Source organism: Amphibalanus amphitrite, unplaced genomic scaffold (assembly GCF_019059575.1).
Source record: "Amphibalanus amphitrite isolate SeventyFive unplaced genomic scaffold, NRLGWU_Aamphi_draft 000556F_arrow, whole genome shotgun sequence".
Taxonomy (NCBI): Eukaryota; Metazoa; Arthropoda; class Thecostraca; order Balanomorpha; family Balanidae; genus Amphibalanus; species Amphibalanus amphitrite.
In genome coordinates this window covers 373360-395795 of record NW_024882050.1, presented here as the reverse complement: position 1 = coordinate 395795, position 22436 = coordinate 373360, and the positions used below count along the sequence as shown (strand labels likewise).

General features: G+C 46.5%; 1 protein-coding gene across 5 annotated transcripts in view; it reads right to left on the bottom strand.

Moving 5' to 3' along the window:
* The window catches only part of LOC122393829 (son of sevenless homolog 2-like), a 28710-nt gene extending 22708 nt beyond the window's left edge, over positions 1–6002 (bottom strand). For 2 of the 5 annotated variants that reach the window (XM_043390233.1, XM_043390235.1), the window contains exons 1-6: positions 5579–5983; positions 3858–3977; positions 3413–3553; positions 3032–3115; positions 1882–1971; positions 643–663 (exon numbers count right to left, since the gene is read on the bottom strand). In XM_043390233.1, the coding sequence (XP_043246168.1) occupies positions 643–663; positions 1882–1971; positions 3032–3115; positions 3413–3553; positions 3858–3977; positions 5579–5692 (570 nt within the window). In that variant the 5' untranslated portion in view covers positions 5693–5983. Of the gene's footprint in view, positions 1–642; positions 664–1881; positions 1972–3031; positions 3116–3412; positions 3554–3857; positions 3978–5578 lie in introns of all 5 variants that reach the window. The other 3 variants (XM_043390234.1, XM_043390237.1, XM_043390238.1) reach the window with 3 other exon arrangements.
* Positions 6003–22436: the final 16434 nt, after the last annotated feature.

Here is a 22436-nt window from a genome sequence, read left to right as displayed (position 1 = left end):
TCCCGCCTATTTCGGACACTGTGGCAACAAAGGCCGCCCCAATACCAGCCGAGTGCCGCCCCCGCCAGAGATGGCTCTCCGATATCCCATGTTAACTGCGGTCAGCACAAAGGACTCCAGCAGTGACTCAGGAAGACGGGACGGGTGGTTCCTCATGCCGTGCAAAGCATCGCCCCGATACGGCCTAATAGACCGATATGGGGTGACTGTGAGCGATAGGTCATGCAAGAGGGGACTGGGGCGGAGCTGACGAGAAGCACAAGGCTCTCCGACAGCGCTACTGTTTTGCCAGGCGTTTTCTGAGGCTTTAAGCCACACTAACAAAATTCAACAGTCTGACCAGCGTCAGGTACTATATCCTCTTGGCTGATCACTGCCCTCAGACTGGGAATGTCATTCAGACAAGACATACTCCAAGTACGGGTACACAAGACATAAGATGGTGCATTGAGTGGGTTCCTAAATGCGGAGGAATCTACGTAGTACAGAGGGAATATGCACGAGCCAGCAGTAAACTGTGCGGCGTGCACCACAGTGCAGTGTGGAAGGGAAGCGGAGCAGCAGGCAGCAGCGGCAGCCGTCAGCTGGAGCGGCGGTGCCGTCAGGGGCAGTGTAGCAGCCATGCGGCACTCAGCACGTTACCTTGGTCAGCACTATCCAGTTCTGCGAGCGCGTGCGGCGGTGACGGACAGACAGACAGACACACAGACGCGCACTGTCAGCCGCGGCGACTATCCACGCCAGCCGCTACAGCAGCCACGCACGCCTACACATGTACATATGTGCACACATTGCGGACGACGCCCTGTCGTTACACCTGGCAAAATCACCCTCAGAGTTGTTCTAGAAAACAATGTACTCCTATTAAGAAAATATGTACAAATTATCCATTTTTATCGCTGAAGAATACGACGTAGGAATACAAAGATTTGGATAGAAACGACACATTCTTGCATTCGTAAGCACCCTATCTGCCTATCACAACCCAAATTTTGCCCGATTGCTTTGTCTTAGATACAGCAAAAAGGTCGTCTCTTTTGACAAAAACTGGGTTATTTTACCAGCTATCTCACACAATCCTGGGCCTCGTTTCATAAAGCGAGTCCGTAACTTACGCCGGTTTTTGGTCTTGCATTGCAATTGCATGTGAAGCGATGACGATAGTTTGAACATGCACTTGCAATACAAGACCAAACACCGGCGTAAGTTACGGACTCACTTCATGAAAAGAGGCCCTGGTCACACCAGACACAATCAAACAACACAGTAGCCCCTGCCACCCAACCCCACACCCAGCCAGCCACAGCTTCTCGCCTCAACAAGTGCGACAGTGCACAGCGGTCCTGACGGCGGCGGAGCAGCCAAGCAGCGTACTATCTGTCCCCAGCGCTGAGCCCTACCAGGGTCAGCTCGTCCCTGGCACGTTTCTGGGCTCTGCCCGACCGGGGCGAGCATCCGCACTACATCCGCACAGTGCATACATTGACAGCCCGGCAGAAGCAACGCTGGTCGTGTGACAGCGGAGGATCTGAGGAGAGTGTCCAAGGTGGGAAGGGACGGGAAACGGAATGAAAGCGTTGTTTTGGTTTGAGGGCTTGCACTCATGGTTGCCAGATTCACCGATTCACGCTTGCCATCGCCGTACACAAGTGGCAAAAAAAAAATCAGGAGGGAGTGAAAGGATGAGCTTATCGAGAAAAAAACGGATGGATAGGAACCCAAATAGGAGAGGAAGAGGAACATCATAACGACAACGACCGACCGGGAGCAGGAGCGGAAGCAGAAGAGGTGGGCCCGCACAAGTCAGGAGAGGAGCTTGTCTTGGGAGGAACTCTCAGGGGAGGAGCCCCTCCCTCCGCGGCGGTCAGCACGCCGACCCACCTGATCGGCCGATATCGCCGTCTTGATGTCCTGCGTCGTGATGGCGTGGTGCTCCACATGGTGGATGTTCTTCTTGTATTTGCCCGCCAGCTGAAACGGATGCGCACAGGCGCAAGGTTAGATCAAACGGCCCACGAGCGTAGGCAGACATACCGACTGGTCAGCGTGCTATGGGATGCACCAGTGCATTGTGCTCAGCTAGTAGGAAGACTGCTCACGAGACTGCATTCCCGAATTCTGATCACGTACGCTCCTAAAAGGTGGCATACTAACATGCTTTTAACATTTAATGTGAAGCTGATCACAATAAAAATAGCAATATTTCACCCCTTGTGAATACAGAACACATATTGAAAAGGCTGGAGAAAAATAATCAAAAATGAAAAGGAAAATGTTTAATTGATTTGCATCAAAGTTAAAATGCTTTAAAATGTCTCTTAGAAATGAAAACAATCACATTTTAAGAAGATCTCTCATGTACTGATAATGAAGAAGACTACTATATGTATCTTTGACAGTAACTAAACCCCATAACAATCACCTTATCCTATTTCTCACCAGGATTAGTACTTCAAGCAAGGGAATAAGGAGTATGACGTCCAAATTATCACAGGATGGTGTGATCGCTATCTCGAGAATCTCTTTGGATAGGATTAGAAGGAACTCAGCCTGGATTTCATAAGGAGTGTAAAAAATCACACAAAATAAGGAGGTGGACGATTGCAGACTATGTGGAATTCAGAATGGTTGCTACATTGATTACAAGTTAACTAACCAGAAGCTACTGCCAACTTACATTCATGCAAGAATTTACCTGAGATTGTATATCATCTTATTCTACCATAACACATCTGGAACACCCTTCATCCTAGCAACTAACCAAATTACAGAGAATGGAATTACCTACTTCATGTAAATAATTATGCTTTCAAGAATTAACAAGTAAAAATGAAAAAAGGTTTTATTAGAGAAAGTTGGGCACTTTGAATATCACACTATCAACAGCCACGAAAATCAGTGTGCCCTTCAATATAAATAATAAAAGGGAGTTGATATGTCATCAGCACCTGGTCTAGTTTAGCTCGTGAATGAGCATGGGACATTTGACAGTAATAAAACAAATAAAATGAAAACACTAACTACAACTTACATTGAGGATATCAGCAGCAATATACTCCAGAACAGCCACAATGTACAATGACACTTGAAAATCGATTTTATGCTGAAACACCTCCTGAAACACAAACACAAAATATGTCAAACCAGAACATGACAAATCAGGATGTAATAAAAGTCTAGTCTAAAAATTTATGGATAATGAAAACTATCATGACTCATGAGAATACTTTGTCAGGTTTAGGACAATCACCTTTACTTTCATTCAGCAATGAAGAGAATATTTGGAATATGATTGTTCTAACAAGTCTGAATGTCAACCTTACCTAATTGAGACACCATCTAAAGCAGTGAACTACAAATACAATGCACATTCAGATCAAAGAGCTCAAAGCACTTGGGTCTTTTTATTTACCTTAACTAGGAGGTTGTGAACTTTTTCCACTGGCAATTCAACTGATTTCTTCTTCCCCTTCTCCAGTACACCACGGGCCTCTTTTATTGCCCACTTGTTGATTGGGTTTGGGAATGTTTTCTCAACTTTGTCTTCCACATCCTAGAGGGAGATCAGCATGTTGAAATACACATTTAACATTCAAATAAGTTTGGTGTATCATCCCTAGATAGTGTGTCTAGCAGTGTGCTCACATTATGAGGCTCTGATGATTTAGGATTAGAGACTATTAACATTGCATATAAGACCTACATGAAATATTGTATGTTATATTTAGTTTTCTATTACAGGTGTTGCCTTAGGTGTCTGAAACACACATCAAATATATGTCCTCACTTTTTATATTGATAGTGTCATTATGGAAGAAAATGCTGCAGCTAGAGAATGCATTCAAATGTAAGCATACCTGCACAGTGTGTGGCATTGGCTTTCCAGCCAGAACCATGAGCAACTGCAGAATCAGGGATTCAACATGCTCCAGAGCCTCCTCACGGGCAGTGAGGTTAATATGCAACTGGCTCAAAACCTGAAAAAAGGTGCAACTTGATCAGCCAGCTGACAATGTATAGGCAGGCACACTGGTGGTATCACTGAGAATTCATTTAGGATAACTAGGTTTGATTTAACTAGGTAGGTTTGATCAGATAGGTATAGACAACATTGCATACATTTTATTGCATACCTATATCACTTGTATGGCATTACTATACTGATTACAACAATGAGGATAAAGTTAGGTATTGAGGAAACAAGATACGGTCGTCGGTCATTTGAACAATAAACTATGAGGCTAATTACTTAACCCTCGCATGTGTAGGGGGGGGGGTCGGATGGACCCCCCCCCATGGTTTTTCGCGAATAACTCGCGTAAAACGCGGCCGATCGCGACGAAACTTTCAGTACCCTCTCATTGATCAATTTTACACCTACCCTGAAAATTTCATGACCCTGACCCAAATGACCTTTGACCTGTGACCTCTTTTCCGAGACCATGTTTGGCCGGAATCGCGATTCCGCGTATGTCGGCTCGCATTAGCCGCGCGTTTGCAAGCTTTTCGTGGTTTCAAACGTTCAAACATGTGATTTGATGTTGCTCCCATGCATTAGAATGGGTGTCAAGGTCACCTGAAGGTCAGGTCGGGTCATTGACCTTTTGTGACCTCGGGTGACCTCGGTTCACTTTTTCGAGTTTTACATATTTCTAGGCTAGTTTTTGGAGCTGAATTCGAATTTAGCAACCATTTGAACATTTACGAAGTAGTTTTGGTGCCTTCGTAACATGTTACGAAGCTGTCAGAGGTGGTTGACACGTACTACGAATACCCGTCACAACCCCTACTGGTTGACCTGACCTGACCCGACCCGACCTGGTCTAAATGCTTAAAGACATCATCTGTGATCAAAACTAACACGATATTCGTGATCAGCACCCCGAAAAACCCCTTAGCCGCCACACTTTACGACTTTCTAATAGGTCCCGATTTTCCCGACTTTGGGTCATTGACCTGATCTGGAAGGTCAACCAATGACCTAGGACCTTAAAATTGGGTATCATCAGCTTCCTCTCGTCACGGGCAACACGCTCGTTTTTTCCGCGAAGCTCTAGCTCGATCAGGGGCCAAACGGCAAGGGGGGGGGTCCAACCGACCCCCCCCTACACATTAGAAGCTGGCAAACGCCGCACACATGCGAGGGTTAAAACAAAGAATCTATACACAAGTAAAATCTAGGCTTCAGTGATGGGAAACTTTCAAAACTAAGAAATGTAACTGTTAGAAGTTTAATTATGTTGCGATAATGGCTAATAATGGAAGTAGTCTGAATCAGCAACATATAGAACTTATGCCATTAAATTCCTTGCATATAACAAATGTGGCTGATATTCAAAAAACCTCTTTACAATGCGGTTCATTGGTATGTTACGTATCAATTACTTTCATCTTACCTTTCTATTATTTCCTTATCAGTCTTGGAAGAAGTCGTTAATCGTAAGATAGCATTTAACTAGATGGAAAAACAAATGAAGTATAAAGCTATTAACATTTAATACATTAAATTAACAATGAACCATGAAAGCTTAACAGAGCAATGAGCATCATTAGCCCAATTAAAGCACAGTTATCTTACCTTTCCAAGTGATTCTTTGAAGAGTCCTTGCCATTTTAATGCATTTTCTTCACTCTTAAAATCATATACTTGTGACTGGGTATCCAAGGAGATGCTGCTTGTTGCCGAAAACATTTCAAAGTGTAGCTTCAGGGCTCGTTAAACATCACCGTTAACAATGAAAGGCAATAAAAATGAAGTGTCCTATTTGTATTCTTGAAGAACTACACCTTGCTCGCTCCGGATAAGTGGGCTTGTCAGCTCTCAGTTGTGCATGTACGGTAAACATTCAAGTTCCGCATGATCTTGCTTATTTTTCACTTGACACACTTTATTTATCAAGCAGGATTAGCCTCCTCTTTTTATTAGAATACAGAGGAAACCACAGCGCAATATTCACTCACATTCGCCTATTCTTTATCGGATTTGTCGTTAAACAATGACTGCGCATGCGCCAATCCGTCATAGAAACGCTAAAAATAAATAGACATGAATGTGAAACGTAATATTTGTGTTTGGCTGATATTTTGTCATTGTTGTTATAAATTAGAAAAAATTGATATCAGTATTTTTAAATATACAAAAAACGAATAATCTTGGCTATTAAGGGTCATTTTTTACAAAAAAAGGCAAAGCAAATATTTTGACGTCATATGTTTTTCAGCAACGGTAAGGTGAAATTCGCATGAACATAAGCAGTTACTGCTATCAAATTATATGCAGTGTCATTTAATGTGATGTACAAATGTCAAAAAGTACAAATTAGATAAATTAGCCTGTAATAAATTAAGCCTGTCCCGTAGCTCAGTTGGTAGAGCACCGGACTCCCGGTAGTGAGAGCCCGGGTTCGAGTCGCTCCGGCGCTCGATATTTGAGACTCCTGAGGGGGATTGTCTTCGGTTGGTAGGAGCATCCGCAGGCACCGTTCCGTGCTTCTATCCTCAGGATGCTGAAATCCTTCTCCTCCACCCCGCAACCCCCCTCCGGCCTGGACAGGCAACTTTATCTCATGCGGGCTGCTCCCTTGGAGCGGCACCGCTGCTCCCGAGGTAGCGCACCCCGTAGCCGGGTGCAGTGAGTGCCTTGGGGCTGGGTGGCCTGTCCTCTGGACGGGCTCAGCCCCGGCGACTCACTAGGGTGCCTGCCCTGCCCATGTCTCCCCCTATATCCTATCATCCTCCCGGCTCTGAAATGGTCTCATTGGACCGAAAGGGCCTAACCGAACAAAACAAAAAACAAAAAATCGGCAGCCAGTTGAAGTCGGTTGAGTGGGACCGGTCGTGTTCGGCTTTGAAGGGCACGTTAAACTTTGGCATCTAAATTCTCCATTACCCGAAATTGCGCGATCGGACGGTAGGAGTCGGGGTCTACGCAACAGGCTCTGCTTAGCGTGGGCCTCGGCGGGCTCTGTCAATCCGTCCATTCAAACATTCGAACTAAATTTATTTAAAAAAAAAGCGCAAAATAAAAACTTATTTGGGAGATTCTGAGAAACTTGTAAGAAATTCAGTGGCGGATCCAGGGGGGCAAAATGGGCATTTGCCCCCCCCCCCCAAACGGCATAATTTTAACATTACGCCTATGGACGATGCATGGAAAGAATCGATAAATTGTTATGGTTTGCCCCCCCCCCAAAAAAAAAAACTCTGAGCTGGATCCGCCTCTGCAAAAATCAAGCAATATTTTTTATTTTATTACACGAATTTGCGGCTCGCGAGAAAAACGGTACGTTCCTCCGTTCTCCCGTTCCAGAAGGCCGATGCAATCGGTTCAGAAACGTTGGAATGGTTCGTTCCCTCGTCCGTATACGCGGGGGTCGAACGGACATCCATCCTTTCGGTTTTTCGCAAATAGCTCGCGTAAAAAGCGGCCGATCGCGACAAAACTTTCAGGGGTAAGATGCCTAATTAGCGACCCTTTCCGATTTGCGACCTACCTCCCTACAGAAAAACTGGCAGGAGAAAACGGGGTAAAATATCGTCAAAAGGTCAGCCATACTTTGGTTATCAAATTAAATTATTTCCCGGTCGTCGATGTTTCTGGTGGGACGTTTCAGGTGAGTTTAAATAAAAATGACGAGTTTCTTATCCAAAACGTGTGTGTTTGGGCCCTCTCTGATGAAAAGCGATGCACATTAGGATGATGCACCTTTTTTATTCTGATTCGACATTCCTTTTTCAATTGATTGCCGTTTTCCCATAGTGAATCGCTCAACTGTGCACAGCATGGCGGTTAAAAATGTGTCGCAACTCATATTTCCTATTTGCGCCTGACATGGTCGCAAATAGCTCAAGAAGGGAAAGAAAGGGGAAAAGAGAGAAATAAAAATGAGGTGTTGCTGAAGCTTGCAATGTGTGGCAGGGGATGCCAAATGTCGTCACCGACTGCAGGGGTGCCGAATTCAGCGCGGACCTCGAATATCATACGAGATAGCCCGCAAAATTTGGGTTTCCGCCTTCTTTTCGCCTTCGGTGCATCACGTGATCAGTTTTTACTTACGTAAATGTGTTGGATAAACGTTCCTGTTCGAGTGATTGAGTGCTTTGCGTTTAGGTTACCTTTTTGAGATCATATTTCATCTTTTCAGGCGTCGCATTTTTTGCCATCTTTAATATGGGAAAACCCATAGACTTATTAGCGACCCTCCCCGGTCGTTAATCGGGAAGAGTTCCCTATTAGCGCTTTTTGAAATGGTTTGCCAAAATGCTCACTACAAATAAGTCAGTGAATATTGGGACAGAAAATGACTATATTTTAATAGAAAAATGGGCGATCTCTCCGAAAATCAAGCCAGTAATACAGTGGCACCCACAGCGCGTGAGCAATGACGGTTCAAATTAAGGGGGTCGCTAATTAGGCACCTTACCCTACCCTCGCCAGTAGCGGCGGAACACCTTCAATTAATGGGGGGGGGGGCAGTGGCGGATCCAGCTCACAGTTTTTTTTTGGGGGGGAAACCATAACAATTTATTGATTCTTTCCATGCCTCGTCCATAGGCGTTATGTTAAAATTACGCCGTTTGGGAGGGGCAAATGCCCATTTTGCCCCCCCCCCCTGGATCCGCCACTGGGGGGGGGGGGGGCACTGCCGACTTTTGGTCCCATTCTTTCCATGCAACGCCCATAGCGCTAATGTTAAAATGCCAGAATCAAAGGGGGGCACGGTGCCCCGGTGCCCTCCCCGTTCCGCCGCCTATGACCCTCGCGTTGATCAATTTCACACCTACCCTGAAAATGTCATGACCTTGACCTAAATGAACTTTGACCTGTGACTTATTTTCGGAGACCATGTTAGGCCGGAATCGCGATTCGGCGTATGTCGGCTCGCATTAACCGCGCGTTTGCAGTCTTTTCGTGGTTTCAACTTTCAAGCGTTCAAATATGCGACTTGATGCATCGAGAGTACATGAACCTCCAGGCTCCACGAATCAAACAATTAAAACAGTTACATTAAAGGCGTACCGGTTTCGTCTATTAGACTTCTTCAGCGCCGTTGTATGAAACAAGGAACAAGAAAACGAGCACATCAATCGTTTGAAATAAACTAGAGGTACAGGTTTACGCGATAACTGTATGTTTTGATATGTATGATAAACGGATGCATTAGTTTGGGTGTAGAAACTTGCATTTTTATTGGTATTATTTGTGTAGAACTGGGTAACTGCTTTTAATTGAACTATAAAGTATGATGGTGATGCATGCGAGTTGTTCGAGCCCTTAATAAGTTAGGATGTTACTCAATTCAACCCTACCCTACCCTACCCTACCCCTAACATACCCTACCCTACCCTACCCCTACCCTACCCTACCCCTACCCTACCCTGCCCCTACCTCTACCCCTACACTACCCTACCTTACCATACCCTACCCTACCCTACCCTACCCTACCCTACCCCTACCCCTACCCTACTGTACCCTACCCTACCCTACCCTACCCCTACACTACCCTACCCTACCCTACCCTACCCTACCCTACCCTACCCTACCGTTACACTACCCTACCCTTCCCCCTTACACTACCCTACCTTACCCGACCCTACCTACCCCTACTCCTACCCTACCCTACCCTACTCCTAACTTACCCTACCCTACCCTACCCTACCCTACCCTACCCTAGCCTACCCTACCCTATCATACCCTACCTTACCCTACCCTACCCTACCCTAACCTACCCTACCATACCCTACCCTACCCTTACACTACCCTACCCTACCCCTACCCTACCCTACCCTACCCTACCCCTACCCTACACTACCCTAACCTACCCTACCCTACCCTACCCCACCCTACCTCTACACTACCCTACCCTACCCTACCCTACCCCACCCTACCTCTACACTACCCTACCCTACCCTACCCTACCCTACAATCCCCTACCCAACCCTACCCTACCCTACCCTACCCTACCCTACCCTACCCTACCCTACCCTACCCTACCCTACCCTACACTACCACCGACAGTCCAAGTTTCAGCTAAATCGGCCCAGATACGGCTGAGATATTGCAAAAACAAATTAATTGTATTTACTGGCGAATCCTCTTGGCGAGCGGTGCCTTGTGTCGGCCTTCGTTGTCAAAGGTCAATGACCTGCCGGCCCACTCAGTTTTTTAAGCGAACAACTGAGCCTAAAGCACGTGCCCTCTGCTCGGCGCTGGTCGCGGCCCCACCACGTGCACACCGCTGAACCCATCCCCTCGAAAATTTAATACGTCAAATGAGTGCACGCGTTCGACTTACAGCGAAAATTTCACCCCCGTAGCCCTCACCGTTCCCAAGCAATAGTGTGTTTTTGCCATTTCTAATGTTTACTGTATGCCTGGCCTATTCAAATACATTAGCCAGAGGGGTGTGGTAATAACTGGTGTAAGCAAATTGACCACGGTCAAAAACGAATTACCAAGTCAACATTTTGGGATGGCCTCGTTCAAAAAACGGCTAAGAGCTTCGGTCTAGACAATTATTTTATCGTTGGCATACAGTAAAATACATACCAAACTCGGCCGGTGATAAATTTTCAAGACCTCAGTCCTTACTGATTTTTGAACTCGGCCTTCGGCCTCGTTCAAAAATTCAGTAAGGACCTCGGTCTTGAAAATTTATTTACACCGGCCTCGTTCAGTATTATATATAACCCTATGGGCACGCGAGCACGCGCCAAGGTCGCACCCCCGGCCGCATCATGCCCAAAATTTAATACGACCTACGTGTAAAGGTGGCCCACATCGCTGTAAAATTTCACGGCCGTAGGTCAACGGACGCCGCCGCAATAAGCGCTACAAAGTGACTACGTCGCACACGGCGGCGGGGTACTTTTTAGGATTTATAATATAGACTAGAGGTACAGGTTTACGCGATAACTGTATGTTTTGATATGTATGATAAACGGATGCATTAGTTTGGGTGTCAAAACTTGCATTTTTATTGGTATTATTTGTGTAGAACTGGGTAACTGCTTTTAATTGAACTATAAAGTATGATGGTGATGCATGCGAGTTGTTCGAGCCCTTAATAAGTTAGGGTGTTACTCAATTCAACCCTACCCTACCCTACCCTATCCTACCCCTACCCCTAACCTACCCTACCCTACCCCTACCCTACCCCTACCCTACCCCTACCCTACCCCTACCCTACCCTGCCCCTACCTCTACCCCTACACTACCCTACCTTACCATACCCTACCCTACCCTACCCTTACCCTACCCTACCCTACCCTACCCTACCCTACCCCTACCCCTACCCTACTGTACCCTACCCTACCCTACCCTACCCCTACACTACCCTACCCTACCCTACCCTACCCTACCCTACCATACCCTACCCTACCATACTCGAGGGCAGCGCTTTTCGAGGAGCGCTGTGGCCCGAAGGTTTGGACTTTGAATTGTGAAAAACGCCCGCCCGCCGGAAAACGCAAACACCGCAAAACGCGCAAAACGCACGCCCGAAACGCCAACGCAAACGTCGCAAAAAATAAACAAACGCCCGCCCGCCGCAAACCGCAAATAAAAAACGCAAAAACGCCGCAAAACAATAAAACCGCCCGCCAACCGCAAACAAATTTAACACCGCAAACGACGCAAAAAAAGAAGAAAACCGCCCGCATCGCCCGCCCGCCCGCCCGCCCGCCGCCAAAGACAAACACCGCAAAAAACACAAAACGCCCGCCCGCCGCAAAACGTAAACACCGCAAAACGTGTAAAACGCACGCCCGAAAAGCCAACGCAAACGGCAAAAAATCACCCGACCGCCGCAAACCACACAGAAAAAAACGCCGAAACGCCGAAAAAAATAAAACCGCCCGCACCGCACCGACGCTAACTGCTAACCGAAAACGACTAAAAGTCGCCCGCCAGCCGCCAAACGCAAACACCGCAAATAAGCGCCCGGCCGCAGCAAGATAATAATTTATCAGCGGCTGGCATACCGCTAGGCTGGTCATTTTCACAAATCAAAAAGATATCTGCAAAAATCTCCTAGATGAAAGCGCCCGATTAAAAAACGGATGGCACGTGCGTGTTCCTCGCCCCCAACTTCCTTCAGGTCAATCGTCATTTGGGTCATCTAACGCATTGACGTATCTGCAAAAATCTCCTAGATGAAAGCGCCCGAGTAAAAAACGGATGGCACGTGCGTGTTCCTCGCCCCCAACTTCCTTCAGGTCAATCGTCATTTGGGTCATCTAACGCATTGACGACCGGCTGGGTGGAATGAACATTGCGCCAAGAAACGTAAGTATATTGTCAAAAAGAATCCCCAGAGTGGTGGATCCCAAAAGTTTCAAACTACCACTTTGGCCCACTGGACGACACCTTACACAGTTGCCGACCGGATGACACCCATTGTTTGGTCACCCACGCCATAGTATGCATCATGGGTGCGCCGAAATGACCAAAAGTCCCAATTTCCGGTGTGCAGGGTCATTTTCAACGGCACGTGGCACGTGGTTCTGGACTTTTCCGGCCACTTTGCGACATACCCATGGGTAGTGCACCGAATGGTGGTTGATCTGCATGTAAGAAAATGGGGGGTCGTTTGGATCGTTTTCGAGCAATCTGCCGTGGAACGCATTTTTTTCATTTTCCCCATTGGCTTAACACGGGAATTTTTAAAGTCACGTGGCACGTGCACCAGATGGTCCGCGGAGGGGAGACCCATACCAGAACGTAGATCACCTGGCCCACTAGAAATCCTGAAAAAATCAGAATATTTGGACCAGCCGTTTTCAAGAGCATCAAGTTGTACTGATCTCAGGCAGCTTTTGCCAAATTGTCAGGGAACTCAGATTTGTTTTTCAATAGAAAAACACAATTCTAAAGAATAGTGTTTTAACTATTGACAACAAACCTTCGGTTACCAGCATCTGCGATGCTGGGCTCCGCATCGCGGGACCGCAGGTTGTTTGAGCAAGCACCTCTGTAACGCCGCAAAAACGCCCGCCGCCAAACGAGAGGATGAGCCTTGCACGTGCAGCCCGGAGCGGGTGTGTCACGAACTGACGTGCACTGCACTCTACTAACCGGTCTCTAGCGGTTTGCCAAATTTGAGTGCAATCGACCCGGCCGTTTTAGAGATCTGGAAGTGACACCCTGCACGTGCGCACGTGCAACCTGGGTCCCAATTGACTTGTGCACGGCACTCTATTCGCCGGTTTCTAGCGACTTACCAAATGTAATCTGAATCGGCCCAGCCGTTTCCAAGATCGGGAAACGACCCCTACCCGTGCGCACGTGCAGCTGCACCCCAACCGCGGCACATGAAAATACATACTTACTGACTTGTGCACGGCACCCTACTAACTAGTCTCTAGTGGTATGCCAAATTTTAGCACAGTCGGTCCAGCCGTTCTTGAGATATGGAAGCGTCAGCCTGCACGTGCGCACGTGCAAACTGGGTCCCATCTGACTTGTGCACGGCACCCTACTCGCCGATCCCTAACGGTGTGCCAACTTTGATCATAATCGGCCCAGCCGTTCTCGAGATCTGGAAGCGTCACCCTGCCCGTGCGCACGTGCAGCGGCACCCCAACCGTGACACACAGAAATGTATTACCCGGCGGGTGCCTACCCCCATGCCATGTATCAGCGCAATCGGCAAAATAACTACAGAGTTATTAGACTTGCTACCGAACTAACACCTCTTCGCTTTGCACGTGGCACGTGCATTAGGGTCACACATACGCATCGAGAGTAGCACACTACGTGTGAGAAAGGAAGAAGCTATCCCACACAAAAGACCGCGAGTGAATCGGTCCAGTGGTTGCAGAGATATAAGGTTTGTAAAGGCACCCCACAGGCGGCCTACTGCTAATATTTAGCAATAATCAGTGTCGCGTCCGCACATGGGAGGTGTCCCCTTCACCTGTTCGTATATTCTAATGTGGTTGGGTTCAAGTCACAGTCGAAGCCTGCTTTTTTACAACTTTTCTTGAAAACGGCACACCGTGCAGTGACGTTCTATACATCAGTGGAAAGAGCATCAAAAGTTGTATATTATATTAACTTTTCACCTATGTATATTACTAACGATAAAAGTTATAGAGGAATAAAGACGCACCCATTGACTTTCCATGTTAAAAATTTTCATTTTCAAACGAACTTTATTAGAAAAAACGATTTCTGCCAGCTTAACGAAGCACACCAACATGTACTATGCTCCTTTCTCTACAAGATATAAGAGTTTGGGCGAAATCTATCTCTAAAATTTTGTACAAAGATCGAATGAAAATGTCTCTGCAAAGTCTCGACATCGCCGTCCATTGACTTAACATGGGACACAGCAAAATTCCAACTTTGACCTCGTGCAAAGACACGTTCCGAGATTCTGAGGGGTATACAGCGCACACTGGCGTGTACCCAAACGTGTTTGCCATAAAATGCTGGGAAGAAAACCACCTCTTCCTTGGCTCGTTTTCCCGCCATTCGCGATCGCGCAAAAAGTGTCCAAAACCCCGTTGACTTAACATGGGGAAAATGGAATCGCACGTGCCACGCGCAAAAGACTTCTTAGCGAGTACCGACCGGTGCCATCAGGTAGATCGCCTCCGGGAGCCCATACCCTGAACTTTTTACGAAGATTGAGCGATTCGTTTAGGCCCCCGTCAAGTTGCCCCAATCTCAGGCCAACTTTGCAAAACATACCCCGGACAACGACCGCTCCGGTTGTTTTTCAATAGAAAAACACAATTCTAACGAATAGTGTTTGTCTTTTCAAACAACCTGCGGTTACCAGCATCTGCGATGCTGGGCTCCGCATCGCGGGACCGCAGGTTGTTTGAGGAAACACCTGTGCAACGCAGCAAAAACGCCCGCCGCCAAACGAGAGGATGAGCCTTGCACGTGCAGACCGGAGTCGGTGTGCTACGGACTGACGTGCACGGCACCCTATTCGCCGGCCTTTAGCGGTGTGCCAAATTTGAGTGCAATCGACCCGGCCGTTTTCGAGATCTGGAAGCGACACCCTGCACGTGCGCACGTGCAACCTGGGTCCCAATTGACTTGTTCACGGCACTCTATCCGCCGGTCTCAAGCGGTGTACCAAATTTGAGCTCAATCGGCCCAGCCAATTTCAAGATCTGGAAGCGACCCCTACACGTGCGCACGTGCCGCTGCACCCCATCTGTGGCACATGAAAATACATACTAACTGACTTGTTCACGGCACCCTACTACCCAGTCTCTAGTGGCATGCCAAATTTGAGCACAGTCGGTCCAGCCGTTCTTTAGATATGGAAGCGTTGCACGTGCGCACGTGCAAACTGGATCCCATCTGACTTGTGCACGGCACCCTACTAACCGGTCTCTAGCGGTGTACCAAATTTGAGCTCAATCGGCCCGGCCGTTGTCGAGATCTGGAAGCGTCACCCTGCACGTGCGCACGTGCAGTTGCACCCCAACCGTAGCACATGGAAACGCATGGTTCGGTGTGTGCCTACATCCTTTTGAAGTTTCAGCGCAATGAGCCCTGCCATTGCTGTGTTACTGTCATTACAACAAATGTGACACCTCTCCGTTTTACACGTGTCACGTGCAGTAGGGGTCACCCGCAAGCATCGTGCATAGTACAATACTTGAAAGAAGGGTATACGCTACCCCACACAAAAAACCGCAAGTGTATCGGTCCCCTGGTCATGGGTGGAGAACCTGCCCCGGCCACCCCGGCCGTGGCCGGGGTAACTTTCAGCCGACCCCGGCGCGGCCGGGGTAACTTTTTCCACTTTTGTAAATCCTAAAAGCTGTCTCCATACGAAAATAAAACTGCCATCTATAAAAGTGTCTCTCATTATTCTTATCTACCTTGAAAAGTTCTTGAAAATTTACTTTATTTTTATTTTGGAGCTTCTATGTTTTTAAGTCATCGCGGAGCCCGACATATTTCATCAAACAGAAGTAAATCATATTTAAGGGCCGTTATCGCAAGATGGCACTGTAATAACATCACAAGACAGGACGAGGGTAATATCAGTGAGATAGAAGGACGAGCTGCTGGGGCTCAAGGCTCCCCCAACTTAACCCGCGCCAGGGTGGTGGCCTTATCGTAACACGTTGAGTCGAGAGGTGGGCTTTTCACGCTCCTTCTAACTCGGCTACTGGGCTAGCAGGCGAGAAGCGGAACGACGTTTGAAAGAGCGACAAACGTGACCAGAGAAATCTGGTCATGTTTTAGGCAAGCTCAATAATAAAATCACCATAGATCATCAAAAGCCAAATTTCTCTGATTTTAGCGTTCTCTGACAACTTTTCTCACAGTTCATGAACATAACGGAGCTTAACCCTATTCCTGGCGGTGGGGGGCCTCTCAAGAGCCCCCCCCCTGAGGTTTTTTGGTTATTTCTCCCAAACGCTTTGAGCTAGGAAGCTAAAATTTTCTGACTTTTCCTAAAAGGCTTTTACGCAACATTTCTGAAAATTTTGAGTTAATCTGATCTTAGGTCAGGTCACCAGAGGCGGTTTGGTGACCCTACCTCAGCAAAGTTTGCAATCACGCCAGAGCTAGAGTTTTTGACCGATCAATTTCTTCTCTTCAGGCTTTAGTTAGGGTACCAGTATGTGCAATTTGTATATCTCAGAATTTTCATATCTGTGACCTGAGGTCAGGCCAGACTCGTGACCTTTACATTGCAAGCCTATGGGAAAATATTGAAACGCCTCCTGCTTCGTGTAAACGAGTCAAAACCACCCAATTCTTTCAGTATTATGGAAGATTATCTCATCGGTGATGATCCTGGTGCCGCTAATTGACAGGGGCACCGGCAAAGGTCATCTGAGGTCATGTGACGTCATAAATCGTTTTTCTGTCAATAAATCACGACATGATGGTGCTAAAGACTTGTAAGTGGTACCAAACTGCTCGCCTGGTCAAGGCGCGTCGTTTGGTATGCAGCATGACCATACCCCACAACCTCATTGATGAATGACCTGACCTTGACCTCAGGTCAAATTTCAAATTGACCTGCGAAGGTCATCACATACTTATTTCGCATCGCCTCGGCGAGAGCAACAAAAATGTATTGGTTTTATGTCTCTATGTTTCTTAGTTTAAAAGTTATATAGGTAACTAATTCCAAAACATTTTATCGTTGATGACCTCCGGTGACCTCAATATTGACCTGACCTGAAAATGTTTTATGTAAAAGTTGTAGATCTTTAAACGACCTATCAAACGCTGTTCGCCGTTTGTCGCTGCGATGTGTAGTTTTTGAGATCTGAAGGGGGGGGGGCCGAATCAGCCCCCCCCCCGCCAGTTTCTTGTCCCGGCGGAGCCCGCCAGGAATAGGGTTAAACACTGCAAACAAAACATTCGATTACTCGTTTAAGGCTCGGTCGCGAATAATATTTCAGGTGCGTGCTCAAATCAATAAGAGGGTCAAAACGGTCAAATTTGACATTTTGTTTTGTGTGGGAAGGTTGCAACTTCCACGGAATAAGCTTTGCAAAGGGCATGATGGCATTTTTAGCACGATCATCCAGCAAATTTGACCTGATGACCTGACCTAGCACTAGGTGACATGCGTCCGAAATTTTAAGGCGTGTTGCAAAATTGTTGTTACAATTACGAAATCTTCCGCACCTGCGTGCAGCAGTTTTCCCTAAAAACGTACGCAGACATCCATTATTCTATGCCACAGAATAGGGGTTTGTTGAAAACCGTTGACAAATATTTGAGCATCATCGTCTTTCTGACTTTCGGTCGCCGGCCGGGGTAACTTTTTCAAACATTCTCCACCCGTGCCCCTGGTTGCGGAGATATAAGTCGTACAAAAACGTCCCCGCGGAGGCCGGCCGCTAATATTTAGCATTAAAGGGACCCTCCCACCTTCAAAAAAGTTAATGAATTGGCATGAAAGTGATATCCCTTGGTTCAGAAAGAGCGAAAACGAATATCTACCAAATTTCACCGAAAAATATTCACTGGTTTTCAAGATATTAGGCTTTTACTTTTGTTTACTTTTTGGGATCTCCCCTGTTACTAGCGACTTTATTTGGAAGCAATAATTTGGCAGCCTTAAAGTGCGGCAGACGTTGCGCGCAAAGCAGCGTATACCACCACGTGTTAACGATGGTTTTAGTCTAAGATTTAAAAATCGTTAGATCTCCGCTGACGTCACAAATTCTAAGGGGGCATTCCAATGCATTAGCCCCTTAGAATCCGAAAACTGCAAGTTTGAAATTCCAAATCTTCGAATTAAAGCATTTTTCGATGTTGTGAGTGCCCAAACCGGTATTTGCAGGCCATGGCCACCAATTTGGCTATCTCAACTCAAAACTAATGTTAAGGTGGGAGTGTCCCTTTAAATCGCATCCTTCAATGGGAGGTATCCCCGTCACCTGTTCGTATGCTGTCTGAGCCAAGACCATATATAGGTGTGAGCTCAAATCTCGGTAATGTCGTGCTTTTTTACTAAATTTCTCAAAAACGCCACAATGTGCAATAACGCTCTATACATCATTGGAAAGAGCATCAAAAGTTGTATATCCTATCAACTTTTCACTTAAATATATCTTCAACGTACAAAGTTATTAAGCACCAAAGACGCTCCCATTGACTTTCTATGTTAAAAATTTTCATTTTTAAACGAGCTTAAAAAGACCAAACGAATTTGCACAGCTTAAAGAAGCAAAACAACATGTTCTATGGTCTTTGCTCAACAAGTCCTGAAAGTTTAAACAAAATCGTATCATATAATTTTGTACAATGAACGAATGAAAATACGTCTGCAAAATTGTCCATTGACTTAACATGGGGAGCGAAAAAAGTTCAACTTCAAAGTCGTGCAGCTCAAGTTAATGAGTTCTGACGGGTACACCGCGCACACGGGCGTGCACCTGAACGTGTGGGCTACGAGACGGTGGGAACCAAACCACCCCTTCTACGGCTATTTTTTCCGCCATTCGCGATCGCGCAAAAAGTGTCTCAAAGCCCCATTGACTTACTATGGGAAAAATGGAATTGCACGTGCCACGCGCAAAAGATTTCTGAGCGAGTAGCGACCGGTGCCATCAGGTAGATCACCGCCGGGAGCCCGTACCCTGAAATTTTTACGAAGATTGAACGACGCGTTTAGGCCCCAATCAAGTTGCCCCAATTCGCTGCCAACCATGCCAAACATAGCCCGGAGAACGACCGCTCCGGTTGTTTTTCAATAGAAAAACACAATTCTAACGAATAGTGTTTGTCTTTTCAAACAACCTGCGGTTACTACACGTGCGCACGTGCCGCTGCACCCCATCTGTGGCACATGAAAATACATACTAACTGACTTGTTCACGGCACCCTACTACCCAGTCTCTAGTGGCATGCCAAATTTGAGCACAGTCGGTCCAGCCGTTCTTTAGATATGGAAGCGTTGCACGTGCGCACGTGCAAACTGGATCCCATCTGACTTGTGCACGGCACCCTACTAACCGGTCTCTAGCGGTGTACCAAATTTGAGCTCAATCGGCCCGGCCGTTGTCGAGATCTGGAAGCGTCACCCTGCACGTGCGCACGTGCAGTTGCACCCCAACCGTAGCACATGGAAACGCATGGTTCGGTGTGTGCCTACATCCTTTTGAAGTTTCAGCGCAATGAGCCCTGCCATTGCTGTGTTACTGTCATTACAACAAATGTGACACCTCTCCGTTTTACACGTGTCACGTGCAGTAGGGGTCACCCGCAAGCATCGTGCATAGTACAATACTTGAAAGAAGGGTATACGCTACCCCACACAAAAAACCGCAAGTGTATCGGTCCCCTGGTCATGGGTGGAGAACCTGCCCCGGCCACTCCGGCCGTGGCCGGGGTAACTTTCAGCCGACCCCGGCGCGGCCGGGGTAACTTTTTCCACTTTTGTAAATCCTAAAAGCTGTCTCCATACGAAAATAAAACTGCCATCTATAAAAGTGTCTCTCATTATTCTTATCTACCTTGAAAAGTTCTTGAAAATTTACTTTATTTTTATTTTGGAGCTTCTATGTTTTTAAGTCATCGCGGAGCCCGACATATTTCATCAAACAGAAGTAAATCATATTTAAGGGCCGTTATCGCAAGATGGCACTGTAATAACATCACAAGACAGGACGAGGGTAATATCAGTGAGATAGAAGGACGAGCTGCTGGGGCTCAAGGCTCCCCCAACTTAACCCGCGCCAGGGTGGTGGCCTTATCGTAACACGTTGAGTCGAGAGGTGGGCTTTTCACGCTCCTTCTAACTCGGCTACTGGGCTAGCAGGCGAGAAGCGGAACGACGTTTGAAAGAGCGACAAACGTGACCAGAGAAATCTGGTCATGTTTTAGGCAAGCTCAATAATAAAATCACCATAGATCATCAAAAGCCAAATTTCTCTGATTTTAGCGTTCTCTGACAACTTTTCTCACAGTTCATGAACATAACGGAGCTTAACCCTATTCCTGGCGGTGGGGGGCCTCTCAAGAGCCCCCCCCCCCCTGAGGTTTTTTGGTTATTTCTCCCAAACGCTTTGAGCTAGGAAGCTAAAATTTTCTGACTTTTCCTAAAAGGCTTTTACGCAACATTTCTGAAAATTTTGAGTTAATCTGATCTTAGGTCAGGTCACCAGAGGCGGTTTGGTGACCCTACCTCAGCAAAGTTTGCAATCACGCCAGAGCTAGAGTTTTTGACCGATCAATTTCTTCTCTTCAGGCTTTAGTTAGGGTACCAGTATGTGCAATTTGTATATCTCAGAATTTTCATATCTGTGACCTGAGGTCAGGCCAGACTCGTGACCTTTACATTGCAAGCCTATGGGAAAATATTGAAACGCCTCCTGCTTCGTGTAAACGAGTCAAAACCACCCAATTCTTTCAGTATTATGGAAGATTATCTCATCGGTGATGATCCTGGTGCCGCTAATTGACAGGGGCACCGGCAAAGGTCATCTGAGGTCATGTGACGTCATAAATCGTTTTTCTGTCAATAAATCACGACATGATGGTGCTAAAGACTTGTAAGTGGTACCAAACTGCTCGCCTGGTCAAGGCGCGTCGTTTGGTATGCAGCATGACCATACCCCACAACCTCATTGATGAATGACCTGACCTTGACCTCAGGTCAAATTTCAAATTGACCTGCGAAGGTCATCACATACTTATTTCGCATCGCCTCGGCGAGAGCAACAAAAATGTATTGGTTTTATGTCTCTATGTTTCTTAGTTTAAAAGTTATATAGGTAACTAATTCCAAAACATTTTATCGTTGATGACCTCCGGTGACCTCAATATTGACCTGACCTGAAAATGTTTTATGTAAAAGTTGTAGATCTTTAAACGACCTTTCAAACGCTGTTCGCCGTTTGTCGCTGCGATGTGTAGTTTTTGAGATCTGAAGGGGGGGGGCCGAATCAGCCCCCCCCCGCCAGTTTCTTGTCCCGGCGGAGCCCGCCAGGAATAGGGTTAAACACTGCAAACAAAACATTCGATTACTCGTTTAAGGCTCGGTCGCGAATAATATTTCAGGTGCGTGCTCAAATCAATAAGAGGGTCAAAACGGTCAAATTTGACATTTTGTTTTGTGTGGGAAGGTTGCAACTTCCACGGAATAAGCTTTGCAAAGGGCATGATGGCATTTTTAGCACGATCATCCAGCAAATTTGACCTGATGACCTGACCTAGCACTAGGTGACATGCGTCCGAAATTTTAAGGCGTGTTGCAAAATTGTTGTTACAATTACGAAATCTTCCGCACCTGCGTGCAGCAGTTTTCCCTAAAAACGTACGCAGACATCCATTATTCTATGCCACAGAATAGGGGTTTGTTGAAAACCGTTGACAAATATTTGAGCATCATCGTCTTTCTGACTTTCGGTCGCCGGCCGGGGTAACTTTTTCAAACATTCTCCACCCGTGCCCCTGGTTGCGGAGATATAAGTCGTACAAAAACGTCCCCGCGGAGGCCGGCCGCTAATATTTAGCATTAAAGGGACCCTCCCACCTTCAAAAAAGTTAATGAATTGGCATGAAAGTGATATCCCTTGGTTCAGAAAGAGCGAAAACGAATATCTACCAAATTTCACCGAAAAATATTCACTGGTTTTCAAGATATTAGGCTTTTACTTTTGTTTACTTTTTGGGATCTCCCCTGTTACTAGCGACTTTATTTGGAAGCAATAATTTGGCAGCCTTAAAGTGCGGCAGACGTTGCGCGCAAAGCAGCGTATACCACCACGTGTTAACGATGGTTTTAGTCTAAGATTTAAAAATCGTTAGATCTCCGCTGACGTCACAAATTCTAAGGGGGCATTCCAATGCATTAGCCCCTTAGAATCCGAAAACTGCAAGTTTGAAATTCCATATCTTCGAATTAAAGCATTTTTCGATGTTGTGAGTGCCCAAACCGGTATTTGCAGGCCATGGCCACCAATTTGGCTATCTCAACTCAAAACTAATG